General features: G+C 42.6%; 1 protein-coding gene across 1 annotated transcript in view; it reads right to left on the reverse strand.

Moving 5' to 3' along the window:
• DNAH14 (dynein axonemal heavy chain 14) overlaps positions 1-17,292 on the reverse strand; it is a gene marked incomplete at its 5' end in the record, with an annotated part of 183,029 nt that overhangs the window by 77,109 nt on the left and 88,628 nt on the right. The window contains 8 exons of the mRNA XM_025216414.1: positions 2,669-2,828; positions 3,281-3,375; positions 3,850-3,975; positions 4,333-4,441; positions 4,686-4,867; positions 6,011-6,202; positions 11,128-11,289; positions 13,105-13,302. Of these exons, the coding sequence (XP_025072199.1) occupies positions 2,669-2,828; positions 3,281-3,375; positions 3,850-3,975; positions 4,333-4,441; positions 4,686-4,867; positions 6,011-6,202; positions 11,128-11,289; positions 13,105-13,302 (1,224 nt within the window). The remainder of the gene's footprint in view (positions 1-2,668; positions 2,829-3,280; positions 3,376-3,849; positions 3,976-4,332; positions 4,442-4,685; positions 4,868-6,010; positions 6,203-11,127; positions 11,290-13,104; positions 13,303-17,292) is intronic.

Here is a 17,292-nt window from a genome sequence, read left to right on the forward strand (position 1 = left end):
AAGTCCCAGCAGGACCACTGGCACAACCCAGGTATAATCCCCAGCCTTGGCTGCAGCCAACACTCAATGCCCCTGAGGAAGGCTTAAAAAAAACAAACCCAACTGGACACAAGCAATGGTGTGGGTGGGGGGAGGGAGGTATTCCCTTTCAGCTCCATGTGGTAGGGTGCTGAAATAGCTAGCCACACTTCGGGCCTTGAATTTTTTAGTGTATGAAGGGTCTTGTCAGTTCTGGGATGAAAGCGCTTCATGTCCCCAAATGATAGGTCTAGTATAGTTTGTATGTTCTTGCAGAAAATTGATCAATGCAGCCATAACGACAGGTACATGACTACTGCCAATGCTATGGACACAACAGAGATGTCGGGTGTCAAAAGCAGCCTGTAGGTGTGTCTTGGTTGCTAGTTGCCCTTCTGAAATTAAGGATATCAGGTCTTCTGTTCTGAGTAACAGAGTCTGTCAAGTCTGTTAGCTTTTCATAGACCCACAATTTATAGTGAGCTATAAGTCTGGGAGGTGGCTATTTAAAACTAGGCTAGCTGATGACTAGGTTCTCTTGTCAAACTGGTTCAGCCTCTTGGGTCTGCCCATTCTCTGTCAACCTGGCCTTCTTTCACAATTGTGACAACCAGGGAGGATGAGAGTAAAGATAGGTATTTCTAAATGGCACACTATTTTGTGTCTGGTTGCTGAGCAATGAGATGACAGGATGCAGGGATTAGCCAAATTGCTTTGGCTGAGTCCATTACAGCTTTGTTAATAACCTATCCTTGTTGGGTCCACTGAGTGCAGTATGTAAACCAGGGAATATGACTGTTTGGATACATATTCTGGGTTAATCTTTAATGGGCTTGTCACTCTTCTCATGAGTTCTTTGAAGCTTCTTACGTCTTCTGAGGACATACCAATTTGCATAGGGGGAGGGCAGCTCTTTGGATTCTCCTGTTCTTGTCACCAATAAAGACTGTTCACAATGGTTTGGAGAGAACTGAAAAATGGCCCTGTGTAGGTTGTGCTGGTATTTGTTCAGAATTTCATCTTTGATCTTCTTCCTAAGATTGTCATTGTAGTGGTCCAATGTGTGGTTTTGTCCACTGGGAAGTGTCCAGTCCAATTTTTTTTTTTTGTTGATTTGGTCTGTTGCGGTGGTGGTGGTTCAGATGTGATTTTGTCCTGGTGTAAGTATTCTTTTAGGTGAAGTCAATGGAAGAATTCTCCCAATTCACTATATATTAGCAGATTGTTTAACAGAGCAGAACTTCAGGCCTTTGGAGAAAGCAGATATTTCAGAAGGGGGGGGAGGCACTGTGATAGATTAATGATGTTGTTCTGGGTGGCACTATCTTGATTCTCCCATTTAGTGTTAGTATGCTGTCTGTAAGATGGCTCTTGTGATATTGGTTCCAATTTTTTTCATCCCTGTGGTAGAAGTTTTGGGACTTCTGAATAGTAACAAAGTTTATTTCCTGGTTTATATCTCTTAGTTTAGTAAAGTAAGTATGTCCAGTTTAAGATGCTCTCTTTTGGATTAGGAGAAGATGGTTTCTGAGTTTTTCTGACATCTTCCCTCACAGCTGTATTTAGTATTTGAAGTTCTGTGCATTAGCCAAAGGGGTGCAGATGGTAAGTCCGCTAGGGACTTATGTTTCTTGTACAGGCTTAGGAAGCAGGCAGCACTAAGTAATCTGTCTTCTTTTTAAGTTATGTTGTGGGTTTTGCTTCCTGCTGCCATGTGTACCTGCGAACTGCAAAGCTTTCATAGATCTTAATGTTCTCCTTTTTTTTTGCTAAGGGCATTATTCATATCCAAATCTATATATTAACACAATAGGACAGATTCTCTATTCCTCTACGTCTGTAATAAGCAGAGAACTGGAAGAGTGGGAGCAGACAAAATGACTTTAAGTCAACCTTTCACATTTTTAAATCAGACCTCAACCTTCATCTCCTCTTAGGGCAGTCCTAGGGCTGTTCTAAACTGTAACAGCTTGTAACAGTCCTTTATGGACTGATATTCTAATACGTAGTATACTTACATCTTTCTGGCCAGGAACAGATGCTGTATTTGTCTCTGGACAAGATGTGCCTGTATGTTGTTAACCAGAAATGCCCTTGGGATTGGCATGTACACATATCACCCCTCTAATCAGGGTTTAGTGGGTAGCTGAATGCATTCCTACTTTTCTGCCATTGACTCGATGTTGCAATCCTGGGATAACTGTTCAGACACACTTAGCAATGTCCTGGGATAAACTGTCAGTACTTCTTATACCATGAACTTTTTAAAGATTTATCTTGGGACGAAGGGTATGGACACCTGAACAATTGAACTTTGTCCAGAGATAAAATTGGACAAATACTTACACCTGGGACAAATGCAACATCAGTTTGTAGTCTCTGTTTCCTCATTCTCCTGGCCTTCCCTGGACTGTCTTCTACTCTGGAACTTTATTCATGACACTGGGATTCTGCAGGAGTAATTTCTGCCTGCTCTGTAGCTTTTTTGTCTTCTCAGAGTGGTGCAAGTGGGTTGTAGCACAGGGCATAGGACATCTAGGTCCAAGTTCTGATGCAAAATGTATCCTTAACTAAGTCAAATCAACACCATTTAAAGTGTTCTCACAGAAGGAGTTAAGACAAAATGTTAAACATTACTGCTTTGCTTCACCTTTTCTGGTAGATTATCTTTATCCAAAGTAACCAATGTTTTGAGGAACCCTGGATCTGCAAGAAGGTGTTTTGCTGTTGCCCAAGTAGGTTTCTTCTGCAGAAGAATACAGACTGCATTCATAACAGTTAGTACAAGAGGAGGAGGGTGAGTATACACTCTGTAAGAGAGAGAAGCATTTGAGAGGTTAACAAGAACTGTTGTCGAGTTTAATATTTCATACAGATCACAAACTGTGGTTGTTTCCTATTGGGCTAATCTTTAGTTCCACACCTCTCCAGCATTTTGCTGCTTGTTCACTGAGAACAAATTGAAATTTGACCCTGGGATAATTTCTTACCCAGTAAAACTTAGTTCCACCTCTTCCAGTATAGATCTTGCAGCTCCAGCAGAAGTAGTACTGCCAGTTTGTGAAACATATCCCTGCAATTTGTGTAAATTATAGGTCCCCTCCTCTACCTTTATTTATGCAACTGTTCTAAGGCAGGAGCTCAGCTAGGTAGATGTACTTGTGAAATCTGCCAGCATTATTATTCTAGAATGCTGGATTACTATTGCTTGGAACAAAGCTTTAAAATAAAGTGACAAGGCTTTAAAATAAAACAGACCTACCTGAGTTCTGCAATGTGGGCTTTGTCCAGTGCATCTAAAGCAGTAAGAGCCTTTTCTAAAGTTGGCATTACAGAATGTAGCTCCTCTGTAGCTTGCTATATTGTAAACATTAAAAAAACATTAAAAGGTTAAAATTGGCACTCTCTTTTGGCAGTATGTACTGTACAGAAATCACTTCTAGTGCACAATAACTATCAGAAGGAAAACTCTTGTTTTGTCAGAAAGCCACACAGAAAGACATTGTTTGAAATAATAAGGTGCCATTCAGGCACAAATGTTTTCTAATCAGAATCATGAGTAAAAGAAACAAGACCTTTTGTGCTTTTTTCCTAATTCTAATTTTTAACTTGTAAACAATCCTAATGTAATTCATTCATATGCTGGGGGCATATGAACATTGGTATATATTTTTGCAACCATTTATCCTTGCTTTAAAAAGAACTAGATTTTGCAAGGTTCTCAATAATCTCAATTTCCACTGAAGTCAATGAGACTTGAGAGTTCTTTGTGCCTCATAAGAATGGACCCATTTAAATTAAAATCTGAAAGTCATCAAACAGGTTCTCTACCTTAGCATATTGTTCCACAACTTTTGTCTCTTCAGCCATGATTTCTTCATCCTGTTTGACAAGCATTCGAACCTGTTCCACTACTACTGAGTCTCTACGAAGTTTTTCCACAAGTTCTTCTGTTTCCTAACAGGAGAGAAAAAAACCTTTTCCTTAGCAAAATATTTTGGCCATAGAATCTTAAGTACACTTAGTAAATTGACTAAATGACTAATCTAAGATTCTACAGATTCCAGAATTATTTTTCTGTTTCTTGTCAACCAATCAAGAGTATACCTTGTCTTCAGTTCATCTAAATTTCTGTCAACTATGAAAGCATAGGACAAGGAAGTACACGATAATTTCCTAATTTACGGACAGGCTCAAAAAATGAGGTGATAGAACATGTATGATTTAGGTTTTGAATTCTGAGGTGAGGTGCAGTGGGAATGACTAAAGATTTTGAAAGTCCATGGGAGAAAACAAGTATAAATTCAGATGTACCTTTGATTTTTGCTCTATTTGAGGGCCAAGAGCAAACAACTCTTCCTGCATTTCTGCAACTAATGATGTTGCTTCCAGAAGCTTGGTTAGACCATTTTGAAAACAATCCCTAAAACATAAAAAAAAGTAAAATGAAATACCAATCTGCACTTCTCAAGTGAAGTCTTTCATTTAACTTGTTTGAAATAGTAGCCCAGGTTCATTTCACATTCCATAGGCACAAGTTAGGAGTGTATCTTTAACAACATGGTCTATTTTGCTTGATTTTGACATTTTGCTGATCTGAAAGGGATACTTCAATGCAACTTTACATTATAAAAGTACACAGTGGGGAAATGCTAATAATTTCTCACCTGTTAATCAGAATTTTCTTTTTTGTGATCTGTAATATTCTGGAAAAGGTGTTTATGAACTGCAAATAGCTACTGGGAGTGACATAGTAATGCCTCTTAGTTTCCTTCAAATATTTCTCAACTATTGTTGATATATTTTTGTGGACTTCAACACACATGTCGGTAACCCTGTTTGTTAAGGTCTGGAAAATGCAATGATTAAAAAAGAGAAAAAGTAAATAAAAATATTTATATTTCTGAAGTATAGTACATATTTTTGTTTAGCTCCTGTTTCATACAACTTTCTTAAATTCAGATGGAATACACTGAATGGTGTTATGGGAAAATTAATAGAAAGTATTTAAAATGTTTGCTATGAATTTATAATTAATAGAAAATGATTGTATTTTTTTAGTAATTTCCACTTAATATAAATTATTTTTTTCTCTATTTTTTCAAACAAAATCCTGTGTTACTGACAGGAACGTTAAACAGTACAGAAGGTATAATCCTGTCCTCACTTGGTAAAAATGAAATCAGTAGGATTAAACCAATATATCTGAAGATAAAATGTGAACCAGTGTATTAGATAATTAAGCACTGGCTAAAAATCTACTGTACAGTAAGAATAGCGACATTTTCCTAATCACTCTTATGGCTCATTTAAGGATGAGATGATATTTTACCAATGCTATTACCAACTTACATCCTATAAACCTGATCTTTTTCTCATTTGTATAGGTTTTATACCAGCACAGCCCTGTTAACTTCTGGGGAGCCAACTGTACTCATATGTACACATGTAACCAATGCAAGAAACAGGCCCACACTTGCATTATCATTTAAGTCTCTACTGCTCTTCACGGAGCAGAGCTCACACTGAAGCTAAGTGAAATTGTTTCTTGTTGATCTGCATAGCTGTTTAACCTGTGAGGCATGGGTATGGTTGCAGGCCACAAAGGGTGTCCTAAGATGGGGTGCTGTTGAGACTTTGTTTAAGGGAGAAGGAGACCCCAGTGAATGAAGTGAGAGATGACAGAGCCCAGAGGCCCAAGATTTTTGAGAACGGACTGCCAGAAGCCCACTGGGCAGAGGGTGAGGGGGCCTGGTGGGCTGAGCAAAGTGGAGCAGGGCACCCATGGCCATATTTTGTTTCTCTGGAGGCATCCTCCCAGAGTTAACAGTAACAACAAAGGTGTGGCAAGTGAGGACAGGCTGGTACCCAGAGAAAGACCAGAATGGAAGAGACAGGATCAATACAGCTGCCAGGGGGCCCCATAAACACCCTCTGAGACTGGTCTTGTTACATATGGTTAAAGAAGAAAAATAAATTTTATGGACATTACCTCATTTTCATCAAAAATATTCTTTTGACTTAAGTATTTTTTTGCAACATGCAGGAGAGCTTCTTCAGGCCAGTTCTCATACCAATCAACTGTACAACAATTAATAATGGCAGGATATGTCCGGCAATGCTGACGGAAATTATGCCCTGCAGGACTTGATGTCAAAACAATATGAAGGTTGCTATGAACTCTCTGAAATAAAGTTATAATTTTGGGAGGAAATTACCATTACAAAGATTAACATTTCCCCCCTCAAACCAATTTATTTTTTTAACTTTTTAAAAAAAATGTATGTTAAATTTACGACTTCCTTCCATGCTAACAGTACTGTACCCAAATGATCAACAACCTATGATTTTTGATGATAATTTGTGAAGCTGTGAATTTAAGACTATGGCTGTATACACATATTCAAATGATCTGAGAATTCTTCCTTGTTTGTACCTGGAGAGATGGCTGGCTGGGGACTGTCTGCCTAAGCAGCAGCTCTGCCAAAAAAGACCTGGGGGTTACAGTGGACAATAAGCTGAATATGAGCCAACAGTGTGCTCTAGTTGTGAAGAAGGCTAGCAGCATACTGGGGTGCATTAGTAGGAGCATTGCCAGCATTTCAAAGTAAATGATTCATCCCCTCTATTCAGCAGTCTGGGGAGGCCACATCTGGAGTACTGTGTCCAGTTTTGGGCCCCTCACTACGGAAAGGATGTGGACAAATTGGAGAGAGTCCAGTGGAGAGCAGCAAAAATGATTAGGGAGCTAGGGCACATGACTTCTGAGGATAGGCTGAGGGAATGGGGCTTGTTTAATATGGAGAAGAGAAGATTGAGAAGGGATTTAATAGCAGCCTTTAACTACCTGAAGGGTGGTTCCAAAGAGGATGGAACTAGACTGTTCCCAGTGGTGGTAGATGACAGAACAATGAGCAATGGTCTCAAGTTTCAGGAAGGGAAGTTTAGGTTAGATATAAGGAAAAACGCTCTCACAAGGACGGTAGGAAAGCACTGGAACAGGTTACCCAGAGAGGTTGTGGAATCTCCACGTTGGAGGCTTTTAAGATCTGGCTAGACAAAGTCCTGGCTGGGATGATCCAGTTAGGGATGGTCCTGCTTTGAGCAGGGGACTGGACTAGATGACCTCCTGAGGTCCCTTCCAACCCTAATTTTCTATGATTCAATCTCAACAGACATTGGAATGCTGGGCCCCTGAACAGCAGAGAGCACACATCTCAGCATGGTCTACAGGCTCCCTTGGTCTGCCTGGAGACAGATGGCAACTGTGTACTGGGCTGCCCTGATTGGCTGCTCAGGGTCAGCCTGCATCTCCTTGCTGCAAGTTGTGGGGATTGTTAAGGGAGCATGTTCTGCCCCCTGCTTGGGTGGAGCAGTTAAACATTCATAAGGACTGTAGGAACAGATTCCTACTGGGCACATCTACACATGGAATTAATGCGTCTGACTTTTCTTCACAGAAAATTCAGGCTCATTAAAGTGCATCTATGTGTGCGCCCCCATCAGGAGCAAATTGCACCTGACAGGAACAGCTCAGTCCAGGGCTGTTCCTACCCTGCTCTGCCCCACTGCAGCAGTCAGGGGGAGCCCCAAGGCTGGCAGGGAATATGGGGGCTGGTCCTGATCCCCACATAGCCGGGGGGGCTGTCCTTGCTCAGCGGGGATGCTGTCTGCCAGCCACATGGTGATCCCAAATCCCACGGATCTGACCTGATCCTCACACATTCATACTGACTGTAGCAATAGAGCTGAGTTACACTTTCATAAGGACTATAGGATTGGATCCCTACTGGGCACATCTACACATGCAATTAATGTGCCTGAATATTCTTTGCAGAAAATACAGGCTCATTGAAGTGCTCTGGGGTACATGTCTCCGTGTGAGCCCCTGTCCAGAGTAAATTGCGCCTGCCAGGAGCAGCCCAGGCCAGGGCTGCTCCTGCGTTGCTCTGCCCCCCTGCAGTAGCCAGGGGGAGCCTCAGGGCTGGCAGGGGACATGGGGGGCCAGTCCCAATTCCTATGTGGCTGGGAGAGCCATCCTTGCTGAGCAGGGACACTGCCTGCCAGCCATGTGAGGATCCTGATCTCCATATGGCTTGCAGACACTGGCTCCTCTGAGCAGGGATGGCTCTCCTGGCCATGTGCGGATTCGGACCTTCTGATCTCCATGCTGCTGGGATGCAGCAGTCTAAGCTGCCAAGACAGCTCTCCCTGCCACATGGTGATTGGGTCCCGACCAAATTGCTTCCAGTCAGCATCTACACTACTGTGTGGCAGCTAATTTGCCATTAATTTAGTGCCTGTATTTCCTGGTGCTAGCGAACAACACATTAGCCTAATTTACTGCAGAGTAAGTACAGTGCATGTGTAGATGGTGATGCCTTACTGCACATTAGATTAGTCTAATGCACAGTAAAATGTCTTGTGTAGATGTGCCACTGTGGTGGAAACTGGTTGGCATACTGTGTCTAATTTTTTATGCTTATTTTGCTCAGGGGACCTCTTTCCTCTTGCCCACCTAACCCCCTCCCCCACAACCCCCCAGAAAAAAACACTTTCAGCAAATGAAATAGTTTAATAATCAGCCTTCATAGATAAATGGAAAACCACAGGCAAAATTAAAAAATACCACTATTTAACATTTTTATAAACAGAAACATAAATATGTAATAACTTAAAAAAAAAAGCCTAAATGACTTGGAGCCTAAGGGCCAGATTCTATTCTGCCTATTAGGTGGTATAAGGCCCCTGCTACATATTACATATATTACACAATTAACTGGTTAATCATACAGCTACATGTGCAAAGTAATTATTAGAGGTGCATCGATACATAGGTCCATATCGTATCGGCACTGATAAAAGGAAAATTGACAGTATCGGCAATTGGCTTTTTTGGCTGATGTGGCTTACCATGTTGCCGATAAATGCCACATGCATGTGTGAAGCTACAGCATGCATGCAGCCAGTCCGGCAACTTGGAGAGCAGCGTCCAGCTAGTAATTCTGTTGGGGGGAAGGTGCGAGGAGAGGAAAGGGGCATAGGGGGGCAGATTAAGGGAGGGAGTGTAGCTGGGGCAGGAGCCACGAGCAGTTCATTGGGGGGGTGGCTCCCACCACTGTGTGCAACCCTGGGGGTGGCATGAGGTCTGTGTGCCCTCAGGAAATGTGTGCAGAGCAAAGACAGGCTGCCACTGCAGGCTGGGGGTGGCATTGGGCATTTCCTGGCATGGGGTGGGGCTGGGCTGGGGCTGCGCCCCTCATAGTCCCCTTCCCAGCGTCACCACTGCCCATCCCAAGTGCAGCCCTGGCCCAGCCCCCCCCATGCCGGGAAAACCCTGGCGCTGCATCCTCCCCTGAGTGCACAGAGGCAGCCCACCCATGCCTCATGCTCAGATCTGGGAGGCACCTGCCTCCCCCATGCCTCCCCTGGGGGTGCGCACTGTGGTGGGAGCTGCTGCCCCTCACTGTGCCCTCCCGATGAGCCACTTACGGCTCCATCTGGTGTCCTGCTTCACCCTGGCTGGGCAGCACTTGCCCTTGCCCCACTCCCTCCCTCTCCACAGGGGCCTCGATCTGGTCCACTTCTGGGTCCGCTGGGGAGCATGCAGAGAGGCCCCCTGTGACTCCCTGGCTTGGTGACTGGTGCCTCCTGGGTCTGGGGGGGCACCTAGGGTCTCCCTATGGCCGATCACCAAGCCAGGGAGGTGTGGGGGCTCCCCCCCCAGTTTGCTCTCCAGCGGACTTCTGAGTTCACTGCTGAGCATGCAAAGCCTCCCCCATGCTCCTGTGGGATTCTCCATCCATCCCACCATTGCAGTGTTCATGAGCCACACCTGGTACTTTGAGGTATGTAGAAAAAACATTTAAAGCTGTGTCTATGGCCACATCGCTGATTCTCTGAATCAGCATCAAGTCTTCAGATTCGGATTTGGCCGAATTGAATAGGGGACAGTGATCTGAATCAATGAATTGAATCGCTGTCCCTGATTCGGGACAAATCCAAATCAAATAGGGGCCCTTTTGCACACCCCTACCACATGCCTGCAGTGGTCCAAGCTAGAAGCTGGGGGGCTCTAGAGCATGCCTCCCTGCTCTACTGGAGCAGACAGCTTGGGCCAAGTCTAGCCCACCCACTCTGTGAGGGGTGAGGGTTTGTGGGGGAGGTGCAAATTATCCTGGGATGCTGGGGCACTGTGAGTTGATCTGAATCTTGAGGAGATCTGGGACAGAAGTTCAATAAACTGATTTAACCTAAATCAGTTAAGTCTGATATTACATGCATCCAGGTTTATCTTAAACCAATTTTGGCCATTTTGAAAGCAGTTTATGTGTACTGAACTTCTGTTGTGTTACAGATTTGAACTGGTTTCCAACCACTTATTCCAGTTAATGGGTAATTTCTGTCCCTTGTTATCACCTTAGGGTAGCTGTCCTATAAAATGAAGGCATGCTACAGGGGTTATGGTTTTGTTTGGATTCAGAAAGAAAGAAATCAGATCTTAATTAGACTTCTAATAGGAATAGGATCTAGCCCAAGTTCTGCTTCCAAAACTGACTTAATTGTCCTAGTGGTGTTCAATCTGTATGGTCCCATGAGCCAAATGAGTGATGTGGGGATGGTCTGTGGGTCAGATCCTGTGTGCAGGGTTTGTGTGTGCACTTGATCCTGTGCAGGGTTAGTTTATGGGTATGATCCTATATGCTGGTCCAATCCAGAGCACCAAATCTGCTTATGGAGTGATCCTGCACGCTGGTGTGAACTAGCATGCAAGGCCATGTCTTTGGGGCTTCCCACAGGTCCATAAATTTGGCAGCAGAGGAGCAGTAATTAATGCTGCCAATGCACCCCTGTCACCAAATTTCTGGACCCACAGAGAACCTCACAGGATAGATAACATGGCTCTCTCAGTCACTTCTGTTCTCTGTGCTGGAGGTTGAGTACTACTGGCCTAAGTAGACTCTTGAAGTATGTAGGCTTGGGACCTCTTTCTATTTAACTGATGCCAATGGCAAAACATGTCTTCAGCCTGAGCAGCATGTGGCACTCTAACATTTTGATTAAAAAAAGTTTCAAAATCCTCTGATATTAATGTAATTAACAAAATACCTGCAGAAAAAAAGAAAGAATAGCTTCTCTGCTGTTAGAGTAGTTAGCCTTTTCGGCAACAGCTGTAAGTTTCACAACAATATCTTCTACCTCTTCTTTATCAAATAAGTCAGGTACTTCTCCAGAATTCAGAATATAGCTCAAATCTTCTAAAAAACATTCCTAAGAGGAAGGACAGCAATTAGTAGTCCCTCCATAGCTTGTTGTTTGATTGTAAAATTAACAACATAATACTTTATGGTAGTGGTCTCCAACCTTTATGGCTGTGGGCTGGGCAGTGCTGCGCTGTTCCTGGCTAGGCTGTGCTGAGGCCAGGCAGAAGTGGCAGCACTGGGAGCGAGGCCAAGGAGGGGGGCTGTAGCCCCCCCACTCCCAGTGCTGCAGCCACCTGCCAGTCTGATGGGAACAGCCCGGCACAGACTTCTAGCCCGCAGCTGCAGCCCACCCTACCCCAGGTCCACCAGTCCCCTGGGCCCCATGTCCTTGGTGGGGGGGGGAAGGAGCGGTGGGAGGGGAAGGCTGTGCCAGGATGTTCCCACTGGGCCTGGCCCATGTTGCACTTGGGACGGGCAGCGGCGGTGCTGGGAGCAGGAGTGGGGGTGGGCTATGGCCCCCTCCATGGCCTTGATCACAGTGCTGCCACTGCTGCCACCTGGCCTCAGCACAGCCCGGCTGGGAGCAGCCCAGCAGGAACAGCCCACAGCCCATCCCACTCTGCAGGCAGATCTGGGGGCACATGACCTTCCAGGCTGTGCACCCCCTCTCCCCATGTCCCCTGGATGAGCCACTCACAGCCTGTCCCTGCTCCAGCCCCACTACCTACCTCAGAGCTGCAGCCGCCGGTGCTGCCCCACGTTTTGGGGAGGCATATGCCCCCCCATCTGTGCGCAGAAGTGGTGGCTCCCACTGCGGGCTGGACATTGTGCCCCGGTCACCCACCCATTCCCTCCTCCACCGACTGACCTGCTGGGCTGGGGGAGGCATGCATGCACATGCACATGCACTCAGACTCCCCAGCCCAGGATTGACCTCAAGAGGCTCTGGGATTCTTGGTTGGTGACCACTGCATTTGTGGTATTTGGATTATGTGTATAAAGGGTGGAGGAGTCTGAATAAAAAAGGAATTAATCCACATCTTTGCCTACAACTCTAATCAAACCTGACACTTTTTTAAGGTAGAAAAGACTAGTTAATTTTTATAGTGTGTCTCAGTTTTCCCATACTGCTACATATCTTGATTTTGAACGAAAAAAAGAAAAGGAAGTTTTACAAAAAGGACTATTCTCCTATTATATCTGACCCCATCAAAAATTAAAGTACTAGAAATCTTATATGATGGTTTGTTCTTGCCAACATTCCAATCCAGTTTTCAGAGAAAAGATATGTACTCCACATAAGCAACAAAATCATAGCTCAAAACCTTTTTGAGGATACCCAAACAGTGACAGTTCAAATACTGGTTTGGGGTTTACTAGGGACATATATGACATATATAAAAACCAAAGGATATAAGTACAAAAAAACCAGACGAGATGATATACAGGGGCACATTAAAAAACCCACAGCCAAAAATATATGTTGAAACAAGAAGTCAAATATCCAAATTTTCCAACCATCAATAAATTGTATATATATTCTGATAAGTAATTTTCCTTAAGACTGTTCTTTGAAAATGTTTAATTTTCAACTCTCAGTTAAACTTGGCACTCATTTTTTCATATCAGAGTGACATAAGAACACAGTCTAGGAAAAAAAAAGATTTATCATTATAGATTAAATGCCACAAGCTCAGTTCTTCACTATTGAAATCTATTGGTTTTGCTATTGACTTTGAATGAGAATTATATAGCATGACTTTTGGATCTTGGTCTCTATTTGTTTGTACATATGCACTTTGGTGTAACTCTAAATTAAACATACATGCATCCATCAACATGCCCTCATTTTGGCAATAATATCATATAAAAGACTGTTTACCTTCAGTATGTCTGAATCAGTGATAAGAAAAACAGTCCTCTGTCCCTCCAGCCCTGTTTGCCTATAGACTTTTTTCAGGTCCTCTCTGAAATCTGAGTAAGTATAACTGTGCGTAATAGACAACCTAAAAAGACTGCAGTTTGATAAATAGCAGGCTAGAGTCACACATGTTACTTTCCCATTTCCATCCAGTCCAATCTGCAGAAAAATATCAGTTTTTATATATAACCTTATTTATATTTACATATAATGACTGAAGAACCTCTTTGGTATTCAATATATTCATAATTAAATATAAAATGAAACATTTGTATAACTACACATGCATTGTACCAGTGTTTTATGTTTTTTCTACTCTCAAGTTTATTTGATTCTGTTAAAGTACTGTACTATATAAATTGCAGTACAGTAGGGTGTGACAGAAATTTAAACATTCTTGGGCTAATTTTTTCTCATTTCTTTTAATTCACAAATTTAAAAGCCCTTTAGAAAGTTAAATATTTTCCCCATTTAATAAGTGGAAAAAAATGAGGCAAAAAAAGCTAAATTGACAACTTCAAAGTCACAAAATAAGTCATGGGTACAGTTAGAAATAGAACCCAAACTCCCAAAATTCCCAGCTTGTGGCATATGTTTCAAAACATTTTGACTCACAAAATCTTCCTCAGATAATGTGGCAAAGAGCAAACTATACATATTTTGTGCTAAATTTGGAAAAATTTCAAGATGATTTTGAAAAGTTATTTTAAGATCTAGCTTAATTATTCTATATAGATCAGTGCTGTTCAACTCCTGGGGCCCCATGGACCTGATGAGTGTCACAGGGCTGGTTTGTGGGCTGGATCCTGTGTGCAGGGTCAGTTTGCGGGCTGGATCCCGAGATGTGGTCTACTGGGTTTCAGTCTGTTTTCTGCCTGCAAACTGCTCCTTCCCCAGCTCAAATTGAAAAAGAAAAAAAAGAGACCTTCTCTCTCTGACCCTTTTTTCCCCTCTCTCCCCCTGCTCTCTTCCTCCTCCCCTCCCTTGCTTTACCTTTTGTCTTGCTTATCTCTACCTATTTACATTTTCACTGACATCCTACCACACTTTTACCTTCTCTCATTCCTTGGAGTCTCAGACCAGCAGAGACTCCCTATGCCAGACAAAGGGTGTCTGTGCCTGAAAGCTTGCCAAGAACTTTTTTCCAACTACTCAGTTGGTCTAATAAAAGATATCACATCTACCCAAAGAACCTTGCCTGCCATGTCCTTAGACCAACACCGCTACAACCAAAAATTCAGCGTCTTGAGGTAAAGCATTCCTGGAGCTGGAGGGATGATGTGGTCATACAGGGAACATAAATGAATGAGTAATAGTATTCAGTGCAGGAATAATTTCCTTTAAAATACAATTTCAATTTTCAACTTAGCTTACAGCTGGTAAACACAAATGAAACAAACGTTAGTTCTGATCTTAACTTGCATTTAATCAGGCAGAACATGGAGAGATAATAAAAGGTAATGCAAGTTAAATGAACCTTCTTGGTCAGGACAAGTGCAAATTCTGCATAAAACCCCAATTCCATGGGTGCCTTTATGGTTTTTTTTTTTTAAATGTACAGCTATGTAAATATAAAAGATTAATTTTCTTACCAGGATCATGTGAGCACCTGGCTGTCGAAAAACTCTAGCAGCTCTTGTAATGTGTTCTACAGCTTCCTTAAAGAACACCATTGTAGTCTGGGGAATCAAGAAAGAAAAACTTCAAGTACAGTAAGAAAAGTAGCAGCACATGCCAAGTGACATTTACGGTGGGTAACAAGGGGAAAAGGACTAAAGAGGAGAAAATGCCTAGAAAAGCTGGGAGTCACAGTTCAATTCCGATTGGTAAAATATTAATAAAAAAACCCAACACATTTATTTCTTTTCTTTCTTTGCTTCTTGATTGTCTGCCAATTTCATGACTGCCACTTTCATGACCGCACTCAGTTCATTGTAGCCGTCAGTGACCTGGTCTGTTTACAAAAGCAACCACCATGAGCTACACTCTGCTCTCCATTACAGTGGTACAGCTTCACTGAATTCAGTGGTATTATAACAATATAACTGAGCATGATTTGGCTTCATGTGTGGCTGAGAAGACTCCATACAGCATCTAGACTAACAGCAGCAGAAAAAACAAACAAACTCCAAATCTCTTGTTCCTCTGATCTCGATAGTGAGCTTCACGGTCAGAGTACTGATTTTTAGCAAGTGGAAGGAGATGAGATAGCAAGGAAAGAGTATGGCAATAACACTGAAGAAATCATTAAAAAAAAAAAGAGTATCAGAAAGAGTTTGCATAGAGATTACTATGCTGATTTGTAGCTGGTAAGACTTCCAAACCTTTGTCCTCAAACTTTCTTTTTCAATAAAGCTTGGTTAAGTATTTTTCCTCCTTTTTTTTTGCCCTGGCATCTGAATGAATCATGGCTCCACTGATGCCAGTGGAAAAACTCCTATTGACTTAAGTGGGATCATGATTTTATTCCTGAGCTTCTATATTCCACGTGGTACAGGAAGCTAATATGTAGAAATCCTTTAAAACAGGCTGAAATATGAGTCTGAGGGGAGCAGGAAACATACATGCACAACTTGAACTTCATATTAATGAAGACTCTCATGTGGAAGTTCCCTTTGTTTGCTTAAAAAAGGACTGAAATTATTGACAAGATATTATTGGAGAATGGGGAGATGGCATAAGAAAATGGAAGTAAATGCTAGGATCTCCCACATCTGCTGGCTTACCTGGGGTAATAAATGATGATTTTTACTTTTATTCTGGTTTGTTTTTGAAATTTAAAATCAAACCTATCCCTAAGAAGAGGTTGCTAATATAGTGTTGTTTAGATGAAGATATACTTAACTATACAGTATATTGGGACAATTTTGCCCATACTTGTGTACCTGTAATTTCTATTAATTTTAGTAGAGGTTTAGCAGTAGGCAGAATCTGGCTCACATAGAGTATAAGAACCATGACGCAAGCCAAAGTCAAATAAATTGATTTATATCCCTTGGTCCCTCCTAACTAAATCACTCCGCTCTGTACCCTAGCTATCTTGCAAGGGCTACAGAAGTCTCTTCAGTGGGTTGGGGCATTTATACACATACTTTTTTGTCCCACGACGCACCAGAGATTGGCTGCTTTGGAGCAGATTTGATTAATCAAGTCTGCTCTGCAAGTGAGCGGAGGCGAACTGCACTGTGCCTTGTGCAGTTGTATAAGTGGCAAAATGCACGTCTGTGCAGAAAGTGATGGCAGTGCACTTTTGACCTAAAGCGCACCAGAGATTGGCTGCTTTGGAGCAGATTTGATTAATCAAGTCTGCTCTGCAAGTGAGCGGAGGCGAACTGCACTGTGCCTTGTGCAGTTGTATAAGTGGCAAAATGCACGTCTGTGCAGAAAGTGATGGCAGTGCACTTTTGACCTAAAGCACCTCTGATGCGTTTTAGTTCAAAAGTGCACCACCACCATTTTCTCAGAGCTGATGTGCATTTCGTCACTTATATAACTAGAAAAGTTGCAGCGCTGGCCACTTTTCAAAGTACCCAGTGCCGCCGTGTTTGCACGAGTAAAAATGCTGCTGTTTTCTCTTCTCCAAGCTGTTCAACATATTACAACTACATACATCTTCCTTGTAATTCACTTCAAGCATCACTCCTGACTTTCAGGTCATTCTGCTAGCTTCTCTTCTTTTCCTGGAGAGAATTTAAACTCCTTGGCAAGGCACAGAAATTACATATAAACCAGTATGTGATTGGAAACTGCTTCTAATCTGTAACACAGCAGAAGTTCAGTGCACATAAACTGCTTTCAAAATGGCCAAAATTAGTTTAAGATGAATCTGGATGGATGTAGTACATAAACACCAACTTTTATTTTTGTTTGTGGCAGGGGGCTAAGATGATGAACATGTGGAAAGTTTTACACATTTCAGGTGACAGCCCTCTTCTTGGGGGAGGGGGTACAGGGCTCTCAGGCCCCCACATACTTGGCACTAGGGCTGTGTGAAATAGCACCATTTTGTTTAGACTTCCATTTCACCGTTTTGCCGGGATACTGTTTCGTTTTGAGTTTTATTTAATTTCAAAGCACTGTTCCATTTTGTTTAGTCAACTGCCTATAACTTTATCATTTTTTGGCAGATTTGAATGAAAATAGCAGGAA

This window comes from Alligator sinensis, unplaced genomic scaffold (assembly GCF_000455745.1).
Source record: "Alligator sinensis unplaced genomic scaffold, ASM45574v1 scaffold138_1, whole genome shotgun sequence".
Lineage (NCBI taxonomy): Eukaryota > Metazoa > Chordata > Crocodylia > Alligatoridae > Alligator > Alligator sinensis.